The sequence below is a fragment of the Emys orbicularis genome, chromosome 1, assembly GCF_028017835.1.
Source record: "Emys orbicularis isolate rEmyOrb1 chromosome 1, rEmyOrb1.hap1, whole genome shotgun sequence".
In the NCBI taxonomy this organism is placed as follows: Eukaryota; Metazoa; Chordata; order Testudines; family Emydidae; genus Emys; species Emys orbicularis.
In genome coordinates this window covers 70,381,575-70,407,050 of record NC_088683.1, presented here as the reverse complement: position 1 = coordinate 70,407,050, position 25,476 = coordinate 70,381,575, and the positions used below count along the sequence as shown (strand labels likewise).

Sequence of the window (25,476 nt, the reverse complement as noted above, 5' to 3'; positions counted from 1 at the left end):
TATTTCCTCTCCACCACTTTTGATATTACGCCTTATCCTGTAGTATCTGTTTACTTTTGGGGTATGGAAAATAAGAATGCAAACATAAAAGCGTCCAATCCTGTAGACAGAGCAAGAGAACATGCCTATGCACATATTCAGAGATAACACTTGGTGGTGCTTTAGGGTGCTTGGTTAATATTTACCCAGGGCAGATGTATTAATTAAATAATTGTAACTGCTTTCCTCCAAGACTTTTGGTATCAGAGCACAGAACACAGCCTCAGAGCTTTTCGAAGAGTTTAAAAAAAAAAAAAAAAAAAAAAGAGAGAGAGAGGAAGAGCTCCTGTAAAACCTTTCTCTGCAATTTTGGTTTCACTAGCTTTTGAAAATGGCAGGGGTGAGCAGCTGCATGAAATATTCCATGTTCATCTTCAACTTTTTGTTCTGGGTAAGTTGATGTTTAAGTTACTAATAGTGGTATGGGAACCAGAGCCCACCGTATTCAGGGAATATAGCAGCAGCAGTTATAAAGGAAATTAGATATAAATAAAAAACTAGAGTATGATTGGAAATAGGTAGAGCAGAGGGGAGAGAGAATCCATTTAACTTCAGCTTATCAGCAACATTAGCTTAGTCTCTGGTTTTCTTTCATTTTCAATGCTAAGTAAATGCCTGCATTTTTTGTACATTCAAAATTAGAGATCTAGTTTTTGTGACGACATATTGCAAGTGCCCTCATTTTGAGGGACATCACTCATTATAGTCCAAAAGTTGCCTATGTTACATATTAACTATCTTGGTTTTACTGTTGTAAGTTATTTACATCGGGGGTTAGAATCATTTTATAGAAGCATTTTTAAATCTTTTGCAGGAATAATTTTTGTATGTGTCTTATTTTGGCTCTGTCTTGCACTGAGTCTCTTACTTTGGCTTTGGCAAGCTGACAGGTTGCAATAGTGTGTATTAGGGGTAATTATATTGAAGTGGATGGAGTATGTGAGAGAGTAGAATCCAGGCCTGATGTAAAAGAAGAGCAGCATGAAGCCTTCTGAGTTTGGTTTGAAACAGATCTCCATACTTGTTGTGTCTTTACTTGTTTGCAGACCTGGAAGTTTTTGAAAGGTTTGAGTTCAAATAAATCAGTCTTCTCATGGCTGAATCTTGTCAACCCTTAGGCAAGAGATGTGACAGGTTGACAAAGGGGACTCTGAAACCAGAAGTGGAATTAGTAGCTACACCACGGGACTTGCCTCAGGGAATATTTCCCAGTGAACAGAAGACAAAACTCAAAAGGAACCACAAACAGTAGCTTCTGAAAGTTTGTGGCTAGCCAGATAGAGTTTGCAAAAGCCTTTAATGCCTTGGGGACACAATAAATAAACTTCTAATGAGCCAGTGCTGGTTTGTGAACTCAGACCTAGCCCAGGCTGATTTTGAGTGTGTTTAAAGTTTAAGCTGAACATAGATGTGACCTCAACAGTCATGTAGTCTGGTCTGCTGCACTCAAGGCAGGACTATGTAATAACTAGACCATTCCTGACAGGTGTGTCTAATCTGTTTACATTCATTTGTTTACCTATTTACATTAATTTACCTATTTACAATTTGTCTAATCTGTTCATCTATTTACATTCATTCTTATGGGGAAATTGAATTCACTTAACATTGTTTCACTTAAAGTAACATTTTTCAGGAACATAACTACAACTTTAAGCAAGGAGTTCCTGTATGCAGTTGATTGTTCTTTCCTAAGTGGAGTACTTTGCATTTGTCCTCATTGAATTTCATCCTATTTACTTCAGACCATTTCTGCAGTTTGTCCAGATCATTTTGAATTTTAATCCTATCCTCCAAAGCATTTGCAAGCTCCCCCACATTGGTATTGTCTGCAAACTTTATAAGTGTACTCTCTATGCCATTATCTAAATCATTTATGAAGATGTTGAACAGAACCGGACCCAAGAACTGTCCCTGCGGGACCCCATATGCCTTTCCAGCTTTACTTTGAACAACTGATTACTCTGGAAATGGTTTTCCAGCCAGTTATGCACTCACCTTATAGTAGCTCCATCTAGGCTATATTTTCCTAGTTTGTTTATGAGAAGGCCATGCTAGACAGTATCAAAAGCCTTACTGAAGTCAAGATATACCACATCTACTGCTTTCCTCCATCTGCAAGGCTTGTTACCCTGTCACTATTAGGTTATTTTGACATGAGCTATTAGGTTGGTTTGACATGATTTGTTCTTGACAAATCCCTGTTGACTGTTACTTATCACCTTATTATCTTCTAGGTGTTTGCAAACTGATTGCTTGATTATTTGCTCCATTATCTTTCTGGGTACTGAAGTTAAGATGACTAGTCTGTAATTCCCCAGGTTGTCCTTATTCCCATTTTTATAGATTGGCACTATATTTGTCCCTTTCCAATCCTCTGGAATCTTTCCCATCTTCCATGAGTTTTCAAAGATAATCGCTAATGTCTCAGATTTCTCCTAAGTCAGCCCCTTGAGTTTTCTAGGGTGTATTTCATCAGGTCCTGCCAACTTGAAGACATCTAACTTGTCCAAGTAATTTTTAACTTGTGCTTTCCCTATTTCAACCTCAGATCCTACCTCATTTTCACGGGTGTTTACTATGTTAGAGGTCCAATTGCTACTAACCTTTTTGGTGAAAACAGAAACAAAAAAGTCATTTTGCATTTCTCCCATGTCCACATTCTGTGGAAGCACTCAGAATTCAGCAGGGAGAACAGTGGGTATTACTATAGCTTTTAGCCAGTGTTCCCCAAGCACACTCATCCTGGCACTGTCCAGAAGTGGGCAGAGCACTGGGTCTATTGGCATTGCCAAAAGTGCCAACAATCCAACCAACTTGCACTGCCCCCCAGTGTGGGGTTGAAAAATTGAGCTTATAATAGGAAGCTAAGGTAACATCAGCCTCAGAACAGCTATTGGCACTTGAGTACTTTTTAGTATATTGAATTTCAACAAAATCAAGGCAGAGCTTTATTCAGGGCTCCTGTAAGGACATAGGGCTGGAAGGGATCTCCTGGGTCATCGAGTCCAATCCCCTGCTATCACAGGCAATCCTGTCATACAAGCCCATTCATAAACTTATCAAGCTTCATCTTAAAACTAGTTAGGTTGTTTGCCTCCGCAACTCCTACTGGCTGTTCCAGAACCTCACTCCTCTGAGAGTTAGAAACCTTCTGATTTCCAGCCTATGCATCCATGCAAGGGAATAAGGGTGTGTAAGTCTCCTCCTTGCTTCTTTACCCAGGCTGCCTACAATACATGAAGCAGTGCAGGGAGGAGTGCAATCTCCATGCAATTGCAACTCCCTCACCTACCCATGTGGGTAGGGAGTGGGTGGAGCCCTAGTATTCTAGTCAGACATCACAGTCAGCACATCTGCATCAAGTGTAGGGCTTGCACAGATTACTGCATTTGCCTTTGAACGAAGGGGGTGGGGAACCAGGCACCAGACTGTGACCCTGGGAGACACAGTCTGGGCATTGGTCTGCTCCTGAGGCAGTTCAGCTACATGGGTGGCCCTTGGTCAGGGCTTGTGGCAAAGCCACAATATAGCCCTCAGTTATTTGCTTTTACCCATAGAACTGGTTGGAAATTTTCTGATGGCACATTTTTCCATCCAAAAATGCGGATTTGTCAAAAATGAAACATTTTGTCAACATGTATTGATTTTGACAAAATTTCATTTGGAAAAAAAAAAACAGAATGGAGCATTCCGATAAGGTTGAGACATTGTGTTTTGACCCTCTCAGAATGTAATGCTTCATTTTTTTTCATTTTGAAACTACTTTTTGTTTCAGATTTTTTAAAAATTGGGTTTTATAGAAGAAAGTCTAAATTGGAATGAAATATGTAGACTTTATCAAAGCAAAACACTTTGATTGACCTGAAACTATTTCTGTGTGTGGTGGTGGTGAATTTCATAATTTTTCAGGAAACTGCAACAATTTTTGGTTCTCTTTTATTTCGGAAAGGAAACATTTTGAAATTGGAGTTTCCCACTAAATGGAAAATCTAGTTCTGGCCCATTATTCATTTTATTATTACTGATATATTTCTGTGGCAGTAATAAGTCATTAATAATATTGTGGGTCAAATTTTGTTCATGAGTTTAGGCCAAATGTACTTTCTCACATGAGAAGTGCCATTGAAGTGAACGTGACTAAAGCCCATAATGTCTGGTACATAACCAAATATTTTCCTCAGTGACATAGACCAACGCCTGAACATGGGGTCATATAATACCATCAGTTTTTAAGCCAAAGTCGCCATTGATTTCAATGGAAGTTCTAGTTAAAATTTGATAACATGAGATAGCTGTAGCAAATAATATCCTCTCTTTTTATTGTTTCCTCTTGTTCAGATATAAAAGCCTAATGTACTTACAGGACTTTTACTTTGAAGCAGAAAAAAATGTAGTGTTCAGGTTTGAGTATTGGCCGTGTTCCACATTAAATAATCTGCTAAAGTCATTATGGGATTTGAGATTGAGTATTATACTGGTCCTTTTAGTGGGCGAGGGTTTTTTTTTTAAGGAAAATTGTCTAAAAATTATAAAAATAACAATTTTACTTTAGAATGTCCAGGAATGGTCTTTATCTTACTGAGACACCTATATCATCATCTCTCTCAAAAATTTAAAGGTCATCTTCTACCACCCTTACTTAAAGTGACCACTAACGGGATACAGCAAGGTAGTGCTGAACTTGTGTAAACGTGGCAGTCTGTCCTTAAATGATTCTTCTTTCTCCTCTCCCCACATCCCCTCCATTCTTTCAAGCCAGTACATTCTTTGGATCTGGTTCTCCTCTTATACTAGTATAACTATCTTTATTTCAGTGGTTCTAATCTGAGTTTCATCACAGTTAGTGAGAGGAGAGTCGGGCCCTTTGCCTGCCTACTAATCCTTCATCCAGTCATTAAGGTCTTCTCTAGGGTGACCAGATGTCCCGATTTTATAGGGACAGTCCCGAATTTTGGGTCTTTTTCTTATATAGGCTCCTATTACACCTCCACCCCCTGTCCCGATTTTTCACATTTGCTGTCTGGTCACCCTAGTCTTCTCTGGTCTGAGGAGGATATCTGAAAGGCCACAGGACGTATGCTTTCAACTAGCTGGGCATGTCTCCAGTTGGGTACAGTACACCCCTGATTGATATGCAATGCTGATATTATTCTTGGAAACCAGGATCTGCACATGGTTGTTTGTAGTCAGCCACTGCAGCTAATAAAAAACACGGGGTGGGTGGGTCACTCAGGGCCAAATCCTGAAATCCTTCTCAGATTTTACTCAGTCACCAATCAGACTCCCAGGGACATAATTAAAAAAACCATGAAATCAGTGCAAGTTTACCTGAATAAAAAGTGAGGGAGGACTTCAATATTTGATACTTGATCATTAATATTAGGCCATATTGGGCCCACAGGAATGTATCTGTCCTGCACCCAGAACTATTTCTCACTTCCTACCAGTCTGTGGAGAGCTGCCTGCAGGGTTGGAACCCATTGGGTTGGGTCAAGTATTGGCTAAGCTAAGTGGAAAGAGTGGGTGGGCTAAGGGGGGTGGGGGAATGCACACCATCCCTTCTCTGGTCCTGCAGTACTTATCTGGAAAAGGCAGTGCAGCTTGGGAAGGCTGTTGGCAGAGGGAGCCCCTGGTAGTGCAGTTTCATTAGAGAAACAGTGCCAGGGAACAAAAGGCTGTTGGGGGTAGGGGACCTCCATGTGGATGGCCCTGATATGAGAAATGATCTTTTTTTACAACTCTGGTATACACTGTGTTCTCTAACTATTATAACATTGTACATTTATATACACCCTCATCCCACGGGATCACAAAGTGCCTCCCAAACCACATACATAAATCATCACTGAACTGTAGGAACTTCTGGAATTGGAACATCAGGCAGCTGGTGCACAGCACACTGCACCACTGGGGTGAGTGAGGGAAATTCAACTGCCATTTATGAAGGTTTCCGGCTGTGAAGCTGTATCCTGAGCTGTGGGCTGTTGATCTTTCTTTCGCTTTGCCGTACAGATAATTTCAGTATTTCTGCAGGCACCTGGTGCAGTTGGGGATGTTGAGTGTGTGTACAGGGAGGCAGTGTGACCTAATGGGCAGAGACTCAGCTCTGCTACTGAACTGCTGGGCAAACATGGCCAAAGAACTTCCCCGCTGTTTGCCTCAGTTTCCCCAACTGTAAAATGGGGATAATGATACTGATCTCCTTTGTAAAGTGCTTTGAGTGCTAGTGATGAAAAGTGCTATAGATGAGAGCTAGATATTATTATTACTGATGTTTTTTCCCTGCAGATGTGTGGCTGCATTATTCTGGGGGTCTCTATCTGGATGCGTGTAAGCAAAGCTGCTCAGGAGGTAAATGTATTCTGTCCTACAAAAAAAAAACACTTTTTTCAGCCTAAAATGCTAAAGCACTGGGTCAGCTAATAAACACAAATTCATTTTCCACCGTAATTTCCATGAGCTTGCTAGCCTTTCAGTGAGGTGACTGGTGTGTGTGTATAGTAACCAAATTATGATCTCTAACATTAAATAAGAGGGATCAGTCAGGTGGTCAGATGAAATGAATGGTACAATTGCAGAGGTATGTGTGCAGTGAGCTTTTCTTTATGGTACTACTACTATATATGTTTACAGTGTTGGTGGCAAAGCTGCTTAGATTTCTATTGTGTGACATGGTCCTGATCTTGCTCCCGTTGAAGTCAAAGGGAATTGGGCCATTGATTTCAATGTGGGAGAAAGATCAATACCCACATAACAAATAGTCCCCTCAAAAGTCAGTCCAAATTTTTTTAGAAAAAGAAGTAAGTGCACTCAGGAACCCTTTTGAATTTCCCAGTGAATTTTCTGCTTTCTAACCCTTCCTCAAAAGTGGGATGTCTAATGCCTGAGCAATTTTAGCCTTTACACGTAAGAAATATTTTTCCTATGTTTCCAATGGAACTGTAAAAATATGAGGCCTGATCCTGTAACCCTTTTTACTGCATGAGTAAGGATTTGCAGTACAGGGCCCTAAGGTAGCCAAATCAAGAAGTCCTTATGAAGTCCTTTCCTGCAGAAATCCTGCTGGAGACGAGAGGAGAGGAAAACTGCCCAAGGTCCCCTTCATGGAGTTTATTTGGATTAGTTCACTGGATTTTCACCTACCACCATCCCTCCTTACAAAATAAGCAGGAAGTTCACCCACCATGGTCTAAGGTTTCTGAGGAATCTACCAGAGGCCAAGGCCTTCTATGTGGAGGCCCTTTGCTTCTTCAGTGGTTCTGGGGCCCCCTGCAACCTACTGTCCATGGTCCCTGACAGCAAAGTTCCATTGGAGTCACACTCTAACAGCAACTCTTCCATCTGCCACTGCTCAGGAATCTCCCTCAGTGGGAGGCTGGTTCGATAGCACAGAGGGGCTTAGTGGACTAGTGTGCGCTCTGAGCTTTTAAGACTTACTATATTGATATGAGGGGGGGACACACATCCAGCTCCAAACTTGTGAGAAACATAACTCTTTTCTTCAGTGCATGAATCTGGGCCAGAGGGAGATAAATGGGTTTGAGACTTTGTGAGTAATTTTGTTCTCAAAATGCTTCTTGACTGATTCCAGAAGTGAAAAAAAAATAGCTATCCATGTTGGAAACAATTTTTCCAACTTCCAAGTTGATTTTATAGGGCTGATTAAAGTGCCAAGACATCTGATTGCCAGTCTGTTGCCATACCATGAGCCAGGGCACTTTTCCCATCAATCAAGAACAATATGTCTTTGATCAACATTTTCACATTTACAATTAAAAAAAAAAAAAAGATGTTGGCGTCCTACCTCTGGTGGCTGGCTGTGTTGCAGCCAGTCAATCTGAGAGTGAACGCCCACCTTTGCCAGAGTGTGGACATGAAAGAACACACTGTATATTTGTTATAGAGTCCCCTGGTACAATGAAATATGGCCATATTTTATATAAAGTCATTGGTGGTGGAGAAGTGGAGAGCTATGAGCTTCTTTATTACATAAGAGGATAGAAGACAAGTTCCAGTCTCGAATCTTCCAATCTTCTACAGAGGCTCAAGTTGCCACACATGTCTTATTGACTTTATACAGCACACTTCCCCAAATGGCCTTATATACCTGGGACACCTTAATCACAACTGTGCTCTGCAAGGCCACGAGTCAGGAAAGCATTTCTATTCAGGACAGTATTTAAGTGTGTACCTAAGTGCTTTCCTGAACTGGATCCCTAGTTCTAAATAGCTGTATCGCTTCAATTGCTGCCTGCAGAATTAAGAGTTGGAGACCAAATCTTGAAGTCCTTACACATCATTTCCAGTCTTCACTCAGGCAAAGTTCCCATTCAAAGTCAATGTGCATTTTGTCTGACTATTTTACTGAGTAACAATTTCAGGATTTGGCTAGATGAATACAGCTCTCTAACAGTAAATAGGAGGTTTCAGAGTAAACAGTAAATAGGAGGTTTATTTCAGGTTGGAAAAGTAAAGCACACTGCATTCCTCATATTATACTAGTCTATATGCACCTTTGTTATTTCCATCAGAAGATAAATGTGACAACTTCCAGACATTGTTACTAATCTTGGCAACAGTGAGGAAAATATTCTTTGAAGGTTTCTCTCAATTTTGGCCTACAGCCCTGCTCATGCCCAATCGGAACTGAATAAAGTGATATTTAATTATATTGAATTATAGGAATCGTTTGCTTAAATATCACACACATCAAAATACAGACACCATTCCTTAGAGTAATACTGAGGAACCAGTTTAAAACAAATAGAAGCCTTGGAAAAATGTATCTGACCGTGCCCTCTTGTGTATCTAGTACTATTCTGAATAGTGCTCTCACAGGAAGTGCAACAGAGTAAGTGAGTGCATTTCTGGGATTGTCATGAAGAACTTTTCCCCCCCCAACACTAGATTAATAACAGAATTTTTACAGGTAATCATTTTTTTCTACATAAAGTAAAAACAAATATTTATTGGCTGAAAACAGAACAAATCATATTTAAGACAAAAGACCTTTGTTTATTCACTAAAGGTGAAATTCACCCCTGTGCAGAGGGCCAGCACAAAGACAATGGACTGCTAATTCCTACTTAAACTCTCAAAATAGGGCTGAAATGGGTTCACAGGCCTTAGGGGTGTCCTCTACTCATGAGAGAATGTCACCCTGATTGATTAATCCATACATAACAGTTCTCTATCCTCAACTACAAAGTCACCTTCTTTTGGGGGGGGGGGGTAGGGAGAGGTAGATCAGGTTATCTAACAAATTACCCTTCTTCTAGAAAGGATTTTCTTACAGCTGAGTTTTTGTTTCTCTCTCTCTACAGGATCTCAATTTAGATAGTAGCCTGTTTTCAGCTGTTGACCTGATGATAGCAGTGGGCTCCATCATTATGGTCCTTGGTTTCCTGGGGTGCTGTGGTGCAATGAAGGAAAGTCAATGCATGCTGATCTTGGTAGGGTCACAGAAAGAAAAACCTTTGCCTAAACTTTTCAAACTAAAATTAGGGCTTGTGGAAAAGTTCCTTGCAAATGAGACTGGTTGTAATCTGGGGCAGTTCTGCTTGATCAAATGATTATTTGTATTAACTGTTTGGAACCATTCCACCCAGCGCATGGTGGGATGCCTCTCACTGTCTGACAAAGGCAACTTCCATAAGCAGGGTTGGGAGGGTTTCCAAAAATATAGGACCATATTGTGGCTGCTTAGTGGCCTCCCATGATAGCTGTCCCTTCACTCTTGGAACTCCTAACTCCATCAAACCCAGGAAGAAGTTATCCCAAAGGATAGTTTACACAGAGCAGGGCTGGTGTACGGGTATAGCTGCCAAGTGCCATGCATCCGGTGTGACACTCACATCGTTTCAGCCCTACTGAGATGTCATTGGTTCTGACAGCTGTGGGAATGGGCCCGAAGCTGGTCCTGAGTGCCAGGGCCACTGTGGGCACTCTGTCTCCCCTCGCCCTTCTCCCTCTTCTGGATCCCAGAGGGGAAGGAACAGTTAGTGGCAACCATGTGGGAACAGAAGGTGAGGGGTACCCAGTACTGGGTCCAGAAAGCCCCTAGCCAGCTCCCAGCTTTCTCCCCAACCAACTCCCACTCCGCTTCTCCCGACAGTCTTCTCCCAGCTTCCCACCACTGTCACCCCCACCACCCAGTCACCTCAGATAGCCCCCAGGTCACACCTGACTGCCCCCCACCCGCAGCTTGCCTTACCCAGCACCAAGCCATCTACCCAGCATCCTTAACCACAACTGCTAAGTACTATGCAGCTCTACATCCTACACCATACTGCTTGGAGTGCAAGTATATTCACCACAACTTGAAGATTATGGGATTGGTTTGTCAAAATATGCAAATTAGTGCATTACATCATTTGCATAAAATGTCACACATGGATCTGCACAAAACATTTGTACTGGGGAAGGCAGCAATCTGTACCATGCCAATGGATAGAGCACAATATGCAGTCCTCATGTGAACTTAGCAGTCTTCGGATAGATTGTGCCTGCCTGAGACATAACAGCTCCCAGTGCTCCTCCTGGAACAGTGAAACACCACATCATCCCTTACACTGGTCCAGGGCATTTGTGTACAGAAAAAGGGCAATTTTTGTCTCAAACTGAGTTAGGACGAATACTTTGATCAGCTCTCACCAGGATGTAAATTTGCTCTACCAAAGTTTCCATTCATGTAAATAATAATTTGCCACCAAGCTGGAAGAAATGATCTTTTGCTTGTCAAAAGTATTAACTTTTTTCTTCTTTGTTTTCTTGCTAGTTTTTTATTGGACTGCTTTTGATCCTGATCCTTCAGGTCGTAGCAGGTATTTTGGGAGCAGTGTATAAGTCTCAGGTACTGTATGGTTCAATCACATTTGCTGATTTCTTTGCAATATTTTACACACAGTATGAACTATTATAATATAATATCACTTTGATTTCCAGATAGAAACCACACTTAACAAGACTCTCTCCGAGGAGGCAAAGAAGTTGCAAGCCGTCACTGAGGATTCTAAAGTATTTCAAGAGAAATTTCAGAAGTTTGAGAAAATGGTAATTGAAGGCAGGTTTTATCTGTCTAGTCTGTTGCATCTGATGCAGAGTTAACCCTTGTTTTATCACTACACTGCCACAGAGTTGAGTATCACCCTTCTGAAAAAGCATAAACTGCCCTAAATGCAGCTGAAAAACTGTACAGGGGGATTCTATTCTCTTTGGGTGGCTTGGAGTTCTTTCCTGTGATGATTTCCCTGCAGTGACGTTTGTGTAAGAATTGGGGGTAGAGGTTAGCACAGAGACGACCCATATCTGCCGATAGTGGGGTGGGGGAGCAGAGTGAGGGCAGAGGCTTCAGCAGATGCTACTGAGCATGTGAAGTCCGTGTGAGCATGCTCAGTACAAGCCAAGCAGCAAATCTGGGGATACACATGACCCCACTTGCCCTGCCCCACATGTTGTCTCTGGTTTAGAATATTCGCTGGATCCACCATTATGCAGTCCCCCATGCCCAGTCCCTCCCCCCGCCATAGGGTCTGAGCCACTGACTAGGGGCTTACATATGAGTCATCCTGTAACTTTCTGAAAGTTTGTGAAGGCTAGAACTATACCAGCGTTTAAAAGAGAACTGGATAAATTCATGGTGGTTAAGTCCATTAATGGCTATTAGCCAGGATGGGTAAGGAATGGTGTCCCTAGCCTCTGTTTGTCAGAAGATGGAGATGGATGGCAGGAGAGAGATCACTTGATCATTGCCTGTTAGGTCCACTCCCTCTGGGGCACCTGGCATTGGCCACTGTTGGTAGACAGGATACTGGGCTAGATGGACCTTTGGTCTGACACCGTACGGCCGTTCTTATGTTCTTATGTTCTTATGAAAGTCTTTCTAGAGGAACATTTTGAGGAAGTTTGGTATCTGTCTTTATCCCACTGTCTTTATTGTATTATCTAAGTACCTGCGTGTTGTCAGAGCACTAAGCATTTTTGATACATGCACATTTGAAGAAAAGAGAATGTTTGGTAATTATCTCCTCTTCTTTTTTTAGGAATATCACATCTGCTTGTATAGAAATTCCAACTTTGTTATATTCATTTGTTTTCTCTCAGAACTACTGAGCTATATTTTAGAAGGTTTTATGGTTGACTCATTTACTACAACTATTTGAACTTCAAAGTTCCATGTAAAGTTTGTAAATCACTTAAGGACCATGTGAGTTTATAAAGTCTGGATATTATGTATCTAAGATCCATAAATTAAATTGTCTGGTTCAAAGAACCTAAGTTTGAGCTATGTAAACCAAATAACTTTGGTTCAAAGATTACAAACTGCCACGTGCCTACAGATACTGTAAATTTCTTCATCCAAACACCCTTACTCAAGAAAATTTGAAGCACCCAGCAGTTCTTGTAAGTAACATAGAAAGCCATGAATAAAAAGCTTTCAAGGTCTTCACATGCTGCCAAGAGAATTTACAAGGTCTGCAGACTCACTTGTTCCTTGAAAGGTCTCCAGCCCCTTCCTAAGGCCCATGTAAGCTCCGCACTTGTTATACCACTATGGAGCTTACAAGATCGCAGATATTATCTATTGAGTTTAGAAGATCCAGAGATATTGTCTCTCTTTTGCAGGGTTTGCATACTCATTCTGTTGATTTTGTAAGCTTTGTTCTTACTGCTATGGAGAGTACAGGGTCTGCAGCCTATAACCAAATACAGACCATTATAGAGATACCTGAACCAAGCCTCTGAATTTGAGCATATCCAGTCTTTGGGCTGGTCCACACTAACCCCCCAGTTCGAACCAAGATACGCAACTTCAGCTACGTGAATAACGTAGCTGAAGTCGAAGTACCTTAGTTCGAACTTAAAGGTACTTACCAAAGGTCCACACGTGGCAGGCAGGCTCCCCCGTCGACTCCACGTACTCCTCTCGCGGAGCAGGAGTACCGGCGTCGACGGCGAGCACTTCCGGGATCGATCCCAGAAGATCGATTGCTTACCACCGAACCCGGAGGTAAGTATAGACGTACCCTTTGATTCATAGATTCCAAAGCCAGAAGGGACCATTGTGATTATCAGGTCTCCTGTGTAATACAGGCCATAGAACTTCCCCAAAATAATCCCTAAAGCAATCTTGACTTAAAATTGTCAGTGTTGAAGAATCCACCATGACCCTTGGTAAATTGTTCCAATGGTTCACCTTCACTGTCAAAAATTTATATATATTTCCAGTCTTAATTTGTCTAGCTTCAGCTTCCAGCCACTGGATCATGTTATACCTTTCTCTTCTAGACTGAGGAGCCCATTAGTAAATATTTGTTTCCCATATAGCTACTTACAAAAGTTATTGTAATCCTGGGATGCATAAACTAGGAATCTCAAGTAGAAAGACAGAGGTTATTTTACCTCTGTATTTGGAACTGGTGTGACTACTGCTAGAATACTGTGCCCAGTTCTTGTGCCCACAATTCAAGAAGAGTGTTGATAAAGTGGAGATAGTTCAGAGAGGAGCCACAAGAATGAATAATAGTTTAGAAAACATGCCTTATAGTGACAGACTCAGAGAGCTCAATCTATTTAGTTTAACAAAGAGAAGGTTAAGAGGTGACTTGATTACAGTCTAAAAGTATCTTGGATTTGGATCCAGACCTAAAATTTGTCACTCTGAATAAAGTGAAAGACTAAATTCCTAGATTCAAACACTGCTCAAAGTCAGATAAAGAACCAAACTTTGCATCTTGGAGCTGTCTCTACTACCATTCTGAATACCTCATATAATGCTAGGTTTGTTGACTGCTGTGCCAGTGGACCTTATCTTCTCTGGAGAAAACAGACCTGATTCACATCTATGATTCTTGATTCACAGCAATGGGGACATGAGGGATGCAATTTGAACCCCCGTGCTCAAATGGAGATTCATCCCTAGGCTAGATTGTGATTCTGTCACCACCCTCTATCTTTAAACTCTATCTTAGAACTTTTATTCGAATTTACCTGCGTAAGGATGCAGTAACTAATAAAAGACCTTAGAATTTGGCCAGTGCTGGGCATAAAATATAAATAACATTTTCATTTTCTTCTTAAAAATACTAAAGAAATTCTCAATATAAAAAGTGCCTCACCTGCTCAAAGGCTTTGGTTACTCTCTATAGGTGAAGCACTTATCTGTAGCATCTGCGTTAGTTTAGACTGGCAATGATTGTTCAGTTTCTCACCTAACTGATGCCTGAAATGTCTCAGTATTTTTCTCTACCTTCAGAAAAACTTCCTTTCCAACACAAACATGATACAGGACGATGGAATTTAAAGTACTTTGTTTTAGTTTTTATTTCTTCTAAATACTCAATGAAAGAAGGAGCTTGTAAAGGGGTCCTCGGTGAGCCAAGGAGCCTAGTGGTTAGCACTTACTCGGTCATGCGGCAGTGGTAGGAGAGTCCAGGCCCACCCACTCCACTGGGCTCCAACCCAGGGCTCTAGGAGCAGGGATGCTGGAACTGGGGGAGGGGCAAGGGGACCATGGCCTCCCAATTTTTAACCTGGGTGTAGTTTGGGGGTCGCATTGCCCCCCCCAAAAAACTGCAAGCCTTGGGCAGGCACGGAGCGGTGGCAGCAGGGGCTGCGCTTCCTGGTGCAGGAAGCTGATAAGGTGATCATCTCCCCTGCCGCCAAGCACAGCCCCTGCCGGAGGCATCAGCCTCTTCCCAGAGGGGATGGAGTTGAGGTGGGCCTTAGCACCCCCTAGCCAAGAGGCCCCACCCATTGCTCCTCCTCTTCCCCCTGAGGCCCTGCCCCCTGGCCAGGCCGGAAGCAGAGCCGGGCCATGATAAGAGCTGCCCAGGGAACTCGAGCTGCTGTGGGGAGCCCCAAACGTTTCAGCTGCCCTCGGCGGAGTGCCCGAGGGGGCAGGGGCATGGGCTGGGGGCTGCTTTCAGGCACCCTGACCCCCACCCGTGGCAGGTAGAGGGTCTGGAGCTTCTCACAGCAGCCTGGGCTCCCTGGGCAGCTCTTACCACAGCCTGGCTCCGGCTTCTGGCCTGGCCATGGAGTCATGCCTCAGAGGGAAAGAGGAGGAGCAGGGTCAGGGCCACACAGGAAGAGGAGGAAAGAGGGGGCCTCGTGGCCTTCCCACTTATACTGAGGTTCTGGCCCTGTTGCCTAGGAGGGTCACCAGCATTGGGCCTCTGGGAGGGGCCTTTCCCTGGGTCCCTTCCTAACACAGTTTCCTTCCCTCAGCTTCTGATCCCAGATAAGGGGAAAAGAAAAAGGAAACCAAAAACGGCCAGCCCCAGCTGAGCTGTGCATACAGCACTGTGCCTTCAGGGAGGCTTCTCCAGCCCCTTTTTTGCAGGAGCCTTCAGGACAGGTCTGCATTCTTCCTCATCCTCCCCTTTCTGAGCTGGGTTGCTCCCTTTTCAACCCTGTCTCCAGTTGGAGCATGCTCTGCGGGATTGGAATGGCGGGGCTACCTGGACCCAATCTAGTCCTTTAACCTCTTCCGTCCCAGTGTGAGGTTTGTATACCCCATCACAGAGCTACAGATCACACACCATTTTACCTGTGTTAATTGAAATTTGATATCTTATTTAAAATAAATGATGATGGATCTAAGCGGTGCTGGAATGATGACATAATGGGTTTATGGGAGAAAGCAAATGTTGTATAAAGACTTTATTAAGGAGGATTCAAAACAAAGAACGATAACATTATAACAAGCTCTGCTAATCCTAACCCTCCCTTCCTTCCCCAGTCTGAGGTCTTCACTTTACAGGTCTCTAATGAGGCAATAACTCAGAGCTGGCAGACTCCTGCGCCAAGGGAGAGACTGCGCCCAGCATTAAAAGCCTCCCTATCTAAGGGAAGTTCTCTCTCTATCTGGCTGCACTCCCTATTCAAACCAGCTATGGCAGCAACCTAGATATGCAATCTGTATAATCTTTTCAGCACTCAAAGAATGACAGATACTATTTTGCCATGACAAATGTCACCCAGTGACAGCACCACCAGTGAGATAAGATGCTTTAGAAGAGGGCTGATGGCCATTGGTTCCAAGCTGAAGAGCTTTTGAAGGAAAGTTGTTACTCCAACCTTTACTATTTTAAAATCAACCACCAGTCTGTAGTGGCAAATTTACTCCTGGGATAAGGGAGCCTGCCAGGGACTATGTAAGTCATAAAGAAAAATGAGCATATCTTATGGAACATTCACCATGTGTTGCTTATCTAAAATATTTTCTCCCTTACTAGAAAGTCATGCAATGCTATATTTTATTGTAAAAGAGAGAGAAATAAAACAGGATAAAAAGAGAGGTTCTTTCTGTGGGTTTATATCCAGGCTCATATCCATGCATGCTTAACACGAAAAGGTGGAACATTCAAGATGCATCTGATCCTGAAAGATGCCTCCTGAGAAGTGCAGAATATTCTCAACTCCCATTTGCATCAGGGGACACGCCGTTCACCACAGAGCAGCTGCTGCTCAGAACCATTCATTCTTATTATGCCTGGGTGTGCATTGCCTGGTCCATAAGAGCACATGACTTTAGGGGATGAGCTTAAGGACTCTTCTTATGAACACTGCCAGGGATGCTAGGGGAATGGTAGCCAGACAGTGTTTAGACAGCTTGTGCTGCCCCCTCCTATTGCTGACCCAACCCATTGCTTATGATATCCTAGACAGCCCCCAGGAGGGGTGAGGAGTCTCTCTGGAAAAAGCAGAGGTAGAGCCATAGTGGCTCTGTTTTTTAGTAAATCATGATTGTTTTATGATGTCCCATGACGTTTGCATCTCTACAAGATGAGTGGTTCCAGCTGCCCTTTAAAACAGAGAAGAGCTAAAACCAGAACTTTGTGATGCCCTACCTCCACCCATGCATTTTGATGGTTTGGATAAAATAGAACCTGAACCAAAACCACACTTGGTTTAGGTTTTTAAACCCAAAACAAATCCCTAGCCTCTCTGGCCCTAGGTTCATGGGCTATCCATCCATTAAGGTAGTTATTTTTCTAGCTATCACATTTTTATATGCCTGTATTGTCTTTTTCCAGGTTGGCTTTTTTTCACATGTGAAATACTTTGGCTATGTCTAACATACAAATAAAAAATGCAGGGAAAAAACATAATTCTGAAAACATCCAACATTGTTACATGTTATGTTGTGGCACATGCATTCATTAATCCAAAGCCATGTTACTGATTCTTTCTTATTGTATATTGGAAATCTGTTCCTTCTTCATCCTCTTTATTTATGGACTACAATTCACCTGCCATTCTGATTATTGATAGAAGACATTGATACATGTATGCAAAGGGCCTCTTAGATGTGCAATGTTTTGGTAAGGTTTGCAAGTGTGAAACAGATTTATGTGACTTGTTTTCAGTCACCATTCTTCCCTTTCACCCCTCCATTTCTCCTCTTTTACAGAATCAGTGCTGTGGTTTGGTGAAGGGATATGAAGACTGGGGGAGCAATTTTAATACTCCTTATGGTAATTTCAAGATCTGTGAATGTGCACAGAAAGACCAAAATACAGATCTCTGTATCTTTTCTTCTAACAGATACATTTATAAAAAGGTAAGTACGATTTTTAAATATTGCACTTTCCAAAAAGAGGTATAGAGCGAGGTTCTGTCTGCTTTGTTTGGTCATTAAAGAGCCCCTGACACTTTTGAAAAGGAAAAGGGTTTGTTCTGTTTTCCTTAGTTAAATTTTCCTCTCTTCCAGCGGTTGTGCAGTGCAGCATGCTTGTTGGCTGCTGCCTACTCCCCCTGCCATGCCTGTCTTTCTACAGTGTGGTGCAGTGCCCGAAGGACCTCTGCAGCCTGTCTGGGTTCCCAGCTTGTGGTCACCAGTGAAGATTCTGAGTGACAGGAGGCCTTAGCGACAGCTCCATATTGCTATGGGGATTACTCACCTCCTCTCTCACCCCAGGCTCAGGATTCCACACAATAAGATAACTACATTGTCAGACATGTTTGCCCAGGATTTGACCCATAGCTTTTAAAGTACTTAAGAATATTTCAGGATGAAAGGCTTCAATATAAGAGATTGTTAATCTCTTTTTAAAAGGTTCACGCTCAGTTATAGAATCCGCTGGAATGAAATGCTGCATGTTTTCTGACAGCACACTTGAGGGGCCATTTCCCCCAGCTGAACCCCTTGGAAAAGCTTTCAGCATTTAATTATAACAGTAAGACAGGGTGCATGATGACAGGCAGCAAAGAGAAATTCAGACAAAAATTGGAGGGTGGGAGAAGGGAACTCAATTCATCTATTTCAAGATTTATCTGTCTCATTACATGGAAATTAGAACTCTGCAAATCCAGAGAAAAATAGTGAAAACAGGCATAAAATGTCTGCATTTTTAGAAAGTTAGTGCTACGACATGTCTGGTTTTGCCATTATCTACATCCCCTATATAGCCGATTTCTATAAATATCAAATGTGGGGGCTAGATTTTTATAAATATTGAAGTTCATTGCCAGATTCTGCCACCCTTATTTATGCTGAGTACTAATTCATTCTTTGAGTAGTGTCACTGAAGGAAAGCTGCTTGTGAATAAGGGTATATTCAGCAGGTGTGTAGGGTGGCAGAGTCAAGTCTTAACATTCAGAAATATGAAATGGTATGTTCCTCTTTGGCCAAAGTTCAGTCAGGGTCTAAATGGACCCAGAGAATACAAGCGTGAAAATATAGATGAATTATTGTGGGTGCAAGACAAATTCCTTGTGCAAACCACCAAATTTTATGGGCAAGAGTGGATATTGGCAGGATCCTTGTGAAATGAACCCACCATTTTGAGACTTGCTGCAATAGTGAGTCAGAGCTAAATTTAAAGCCTTTTTGAGAGAAAGATAAACATGTTTATCACTGGGGAGAAAATAGAGTGAAAGCCCATCTACATGTCGGGCAGGGGACAGTGGTGGTGATGGAGGGTCCCTGTAGTTTTGATGGCTCTGGGCCTCACTTGGTCTTCACCACGGTTTGCAAGAGCAGTTAGTCACCGACTTGAGCAAATGTAGTCATGATAAGAACAGGCATATGTACATTTATAAAAAAATACAGAGAGGCTCAAACTGGAACTCCAGATCTGAATTGCTCACTCCATCCCACTTCCAGCCTGAGCCCCTCGAACATCTGAGAAAGTTTGGATTTAAATGTGGCTCCATATCCAATCATCCTGCTCTGAGCCTGTAATAAACCTGACCTGGAATAGCAAATGCAAATATCAGTGTAATGGGAAATTGACTCACTTCCAGACCCGAACTTCACAGCTTTGGCCCCTCTATAATAAAAAGGGATTAGACAGAGAAAATAAGAGCAAATGATATTTTTACTTCATTTTGCATGTGGCAGTATCACAAACCCTAGACACTGAAGCAGTGTCTTTTATTCTGAAACTTTACCCTACGTGTATATTTGGATACTAGATTCATATTTGGGAAGAGAAAGAGCAGATATTCCTCCCAGAGCACAGGATGGTTGCAGATGTACTCTTTGTCTTTGTAACAAACCAGAGCAAATTAGAACAGCTTCTCTTGCCCATGGTGGATTACCTTTTTGGCCAGTGCTATCCCATGCAGCCAATGATTTTGGAGGCTGTACTCCTAATGAGCTTATATTACTCATAATTAATCTTTTCTTTTCTTTTCTTTCAGCCATGTAGCGTTGTGGTAATTGATTTCTTCAAACACCATATGGTCATACTTATGGGGATCGCATTTGGACTGGCATTTATTGAGGTATAAATCATTAAAATATTTACTAGATGACAAGCAAAGTGTTGCATTTGAAAGTATGCTGGGTCTGGGATTAAAATACCTGGATTGCTCTACTATTAGGCAAGAGTGAATTGGCTTTAACCTCATCCCTAATTGTACTATCATTTAGTATTTAGATATATTGCAGTAAGGCTCAAGACCTCAGGATTAGGACCCTACTGTGGTGGGTGCTGTACAAACAGGTTGCACGTCCCACTTCCTGCAAAGAAATTACAGCCTAAGGACTAAATTGTAACTTTACAATTGGCCCTGAGCAAGAGCTGGTACGTAGCTGCATAACCCCAGCAGCATAGCGGGGAGAGTCACAGTCCTCTCCCTATTCCCCCCCACTTTAATAATGGAGATATCTTATCTCCTAGAACTGGAAGGGACCTTGAAAGGTCATCGAGTCCAGCCCCCTGCCTTCACTAGCAGGACCAAGTACTGATTTTGCCCCAGATCCCTAAGTGGCCCCCTCAAGGATTGAACTCACAACCCTGGGTTTAGCAGGCCAATGCTCAAACCACTGAGCTATCCCTCCCCCCACTTGCTGGGAGGAGAATAGTTTACTTACTGTGCATCAGGACAGTTACTGGTTTCTAACCACGACAGGAGTGAGGTTCTGGAACAGCTTCCCACTAGAGGTAATGGGGCAAACAACATAGCTTTAAAATGGAGTCTGAATGGGATTATATGATAGGGTTGCCTGCAATAGCAAATAAGTGGACTTAATGACCCAGGAGGTTCCTTCCAGTCCTATGTATGCTGTCTGGCAGTGAAGTGGCAGAACGAGAGATTCTCCTTTCACCCCTTCCTTTCCTACCCACTTGCTCACAGTGGGTGGATCTAGAGAGTAGCCCCATCATAGAGTTTTTTGGGTTTTTTTATATTTTTCTTTTCTCACTTTCATGTGTGTTTTTATTTTCTGGTTCTTGTCAGCAGCAGAAACAGAGGGGCCAAAAATACCAAAAGAGATGCTATTCTTGTTCTATTTCTGGCCCAACTAGATAGAGGAAATGGTAGAAATTTCACAAGAGAACCCATCCTTATGGGATTTCCAGCTGAGCTGGAAGTTGGTCTGAACTTTGGGATGCTCATCTGAACCAGACTGTCACCCTGAACCATCTCAATTTCAGCCATTACTACTTGCTGGAACCTGAAATTCAACCTTTTTTTAAAAAATTGCTTTAATGGGCCCTGATTTGAAGTCCACTGAAGTCAACAGACCTTCCAATGGGCTTTGGATCAGGTCCAAAAAAAGTCATCGACCTTGTCTTTCTAAATACATTGATTTAAGAAAGCTTTGTATTGTCAAGAGTTCAGGTCAGCTACATTAATCTCAATTGTAACTAAATTGCAGCCCTCACATAATAGAGAGATTATGATGTGGAATTATTGTTCTGAGGATACAGTTCCCCGCTAGAGGAAATTTAAGCAGGTAAAGAGCAAAATATACAATTGGAATGTTTTGGCTACTTATTTCAATTGTTTCTTCATTTACTGAACAATGACACAATACATTTACTCTAAAGGAATGAGGGGGAAAAGTGATGTTATCTAGTTAACCACCTGACTAATGTTAGGTTCCGTCTATGCCTAAGAAACAGGGAACTTAATTGCTTTGCCTCATTCCATTATTTCACATTTTTTTTATTACTTCTTTGTAGTTTCCCCCCCTGAAATTAGACACTTGAGGATGACAAAGAGCATTTTGCATGTACTGAATCCATAATTCAGACTGAAAAGGTTTTTAAATTATAGCACTGCTTTGGCAGAGAATTATTCTCCCTGGCCTAATAGTGTGCAGGAGCCCCAACCTAAAAAATCCATGTCCAGAAAAATAATAGTAAGCAGAAAAGACTCAGGACAACTGAAGTGCTTGATATGACTTGCAACTAACCTCTTACTTAGCATTTCATATAAGGTCGTGTACTCACCATGCATAGCACACCTGTGTGTCAGGGTGCGATGCTGCACGGGGTCCTCGTTTCCAGCACTGCCTACTGACCATCTGCCTCACACTGGTTCTTCCGTACCTCAGCCCTCCAGCCAAGTCACATAAAGTTCAAATCCCCTCCAGGGTAACCAAAAGGTCCAAATGAAAATCCAAACATCTGAATAATTCTTCTGCCCTCTTGGGCAACTGAAGTCTTCTGCGGCATGTAGAACCCTACCTCAGAGCTATTCAACCACAGGAGCCTACTCTGTGGGTTTGTCTCCATAGGAGAGTCTTCTCTCCTGTATGGTCTCTCCCTGGATCTTGCCCCCTTTCCAGTGTCTGTCCCCACACAGGGATCAGTTCTATCACTGTGGCTTTCCTCAGTATACCTGCCCGAACCCCTTCCCATAGAGAGTGGGAACTCCATACCTCCTCTCTTCTGGGCCTTCTCCACTCAGCTGTGTTTAAGTAATCCTCTGCAACTGGGGTCAGTTACTCTCATTCCATTACATCCAGTTGGTATCACTAATTGCCGCTCCATGGCTAGATCAGGGGCAAGGCTGAGGGTAACTGCTAGGTCAGAAGCCAGGCTGAATTCAGCTTGCCTAAAGGACCAGCCTGCCTGTGACAGCTGGGTATTATTTCAAGAAGCTACCTATGGTGGATCACTTAGATGAAAATTGCAAAGCACAAATAAGGAAAAATAGATCATTTGTGAAAATGCAAAAGGAACTTTTTAAATGTAGTAAAAATGTATGTGATGAATTAACTTGTCCATGAAAAATAAACTTGTAGTCACTTCAGTTTAGTGATTACAGTTGCTGTACCTCAGTTTTCTCCTTAAATGCCGCTTCTTCTGGCCAACAGTCTGCCACTGTTCTCCACTTGGGCATGGTTCGTTGCTGCTGTCTCTCTTGATCATGAGAGGACTAACAAACAAACAAAAATCCAAGGGAAAGATCCTCAGCTGGTGCAAACTGTCATAGCTCCATTGACGTCACTGAATCTATGACATTTTACACCCGCTGAAGTTCTGCCATCAAGATGTTAATGTGTTATGACACCTCAAATGATAGCCATTAAAAGGGCACTTGCTTAACCACTCTCCACCCCCAAAAACAACCCCCTACCAAACTCAACAAGTGCTCTTCCAAAGCTTCTCCTTGTCTCTTCTTTTTGCTATCGGCATACTGATACATTTACTCACTGTGATATTTGTACAAATTAGACCATATTCTCCTTGAATTGGGGATGTTGGACCAAAGTCAACACAGGCACAAGTGAATATGCCTATGTGGCTTACACTAGCCACTAATGAATTTGTCTCCTTGTCTGGCTTTAGATCTGTATATTCTCTATGTTCTCCACTGTAAATTTCTTGAAAAAGTTAAACACTGTTGTTTAGTTGCTTCATAAATGACTATTTGGATCTTTCCTGTTTTTACTTAACACTTCATATAGTGATAAATTAAGGGCATAAGGGATCATTATGATCATCTAATTGGTTCTCAACCTATTTACCATTGTGGGCCGCATATGTAGCCCACAATGTGTTATGTGGGCTGCATCAAATACTACCTCTATGGCCCTGAGGATGTCACATGAGCCGCAGTTCTGTGCTGACTGGGCCGCAAGCGGGCTGCAGGTTGAGAACCACTGAATAATCTGACCTCCTGCATAACCCCAGCCACAGAATTTCACCCAGTAATTCCTGCATCAAAACTGCGCCTTAGTCAGATTTTATTTCAGTCAGCTAGTTCTTTAATAGATGCAACATTTCTGGCCTGATCAAATTACTGGTACATTTAAAATATTTGTAATGTGACTATTTAGCACACAAAATGATAGGGTGTCTGAGTACATATGTATATAATGTGTGTGTATAGATATAATATAAAAGCTAGTGAAACACACAAAAGGTAAAAATAGAAAAGATGAAAGATGTCAAAGAAACTAAAATCTTGGTATACTCCAGAGTCTGAGAAGTTATTCCAGAGATTTAGAAAACAAAAATGAATAGCTGTATTTAAAAATCCCATGTCTGAAGAAGGATCCCCCATCAACATGGGCCATCAACTTTTTAAAACAAAGTTTAAGTCTTCCATCTTCTCTGCAATCTTACCTGTGGTACATACTGATTTCATTAAAATCCCAATACTCTAGAGTCATGCTTCTAGTGAGAGTCATTGGAAAAAATCTACTCCACCACAGATTTAGTCTGCATGTAAATCCAAGACATTTGCAAACAAAATATTCTTACTGTGTATCAATTCTATGCAGGGATTTCCAGGACTGCCAAGTAATACCATAAATGTCTTTGTTTTCCAGATTGTTGGTTTGGGGTTTTCGATGAGCCTGTACTGTCAGATCCAGAGAAAATGAAGCAATGGAAGTGTCAGAACTATGTCATCAGCCAAATCAAAACTTTTATAGTTAGATAGGTATTTGGCTTGCCACGTTTAAATAAATACATGCATGTCACAAGCAGCTGTTTTGATAAAAGCAGCAGCCCTGATGAATACAGATTCTTCATGTAAAATATCAGAGGGGTAGCCGTGTTAGTCTGAATCTGTAAAAAGCAACAGAGGGTCCTGTGGCACCTTTAAGACTAACAGAAGTGCTTTACTTCTGTTAGTCTTAAAGGTGCCACAGGACCCTCTGTTGCTTTTTTCATGTAAAATGATCTCCTTAAAATTAATGAGTTTAATGATGTGAATGTGGATTTTTATTTGCAATAAATGTCTATTTACAACTTTGATGAGCTCATTTTGTGTGTAGATTTCTTTGAGTGATGTTGAAATTTTTCATTTATCAGACAACGTGTCTGCACAGTGTTGCGCTAATCACAGCAGAGTCCTCAGAAAAATCTGCAAATGACATTGTAATGGTTTGCTGATGCTGGGAATCACATGATTCCAGGAAGTATTGCTTGTGGGGCAGTGTTTCTTTTATAACTAGTATCACAGGTCAATTTGACACCACATAAGGTATTATGGAGAAAGTTTTGTCATTTTGGGGATTCACAGAGTCCAATTTTTTCTCAAATGGGAAATATATATCTCCTTAGGGATGTTTAAATTACCACCTTGGCATGTAACATGAATACTGGGAGGTCTCAGGGCTGCTTTCCCAAATGAGAAGTTGGATTTAGGGACAAGTATTTTCCAAGTCTGCATAAAGGGTGATATCCTGGTGCCTATTGAAAGCAATGGCAAACCTTGCATTGACTTCAGGTGGCCAGGATTTCATCTACAGTGTCTAAGCAAGGCAGCTAGTTCTGCAGAAGCAGGTTGGCAAGAGAAAAATGGGAAAAGATACATACATTCATTCAGACTGAACACATTACGTGAATATACTTGGCATTAAGTGCCAGTTTTGTAAGGTTATTTAGATACCTAGAGATGCTGATAGGCACCTGGTGGGATTCTAAAAAGCACCTTGAAATTAATGGGAGTGTTAGAGATTGGGCCATAGGTAGTCTGGCCTGCTGGTTAAAGCGAGAGTTTGGCCTACCGGTTAGAGCTGGGTCCAGGGTGAGCAGAGTCCAGGAACAAGCCCAGGGTCAGGGCTGGAGGGACAGAAGCCAAATGCCAGAGCTGGAGGGCAATCAGAGTCGTGGGTCATAGTTTCTGGAGAGGCAGGAACTGAAGAGGAACCAGAGCTGATGCAGGTTAGGAGCAGGGACTGGAAGTCTGCTGCTACAGGGACTGGAATGGCACGATAGACATTGAGCAGCAAGGAA

At 42.1% G+C, this 25,476-nt stretch overlaps 1 protein-coding gene across 1 annotated transcript; it reads left to right on the top strand.

Annotated features, from left to right (window-relative positions):
* Positions 1–370: 370 nt before the first annotated feature.
* TSPAN8 (tetraspanin 8) lies at positions 371–24,116 on the top strand. The gene is made up of 8 exons (XM_065412560.1): positions 371–430; positions 6,331–6,393; positions 9,366–9,494; positions 10,820–10,894; positions 10,987–11,094; positions 17,459–17,608; positions 19,694–19,777; positions 24,063–24,116. Exons 1-8 carry the CDS (start codon positions 371–373, stop codon positions 24,114–24,116), a joined length of 723 nt encoding a protein of 240 aa, XP_065268632.1.
* The last annotated feature ends 1,360 nt before the right edge of the window (positions 24,117–25,476 follow it).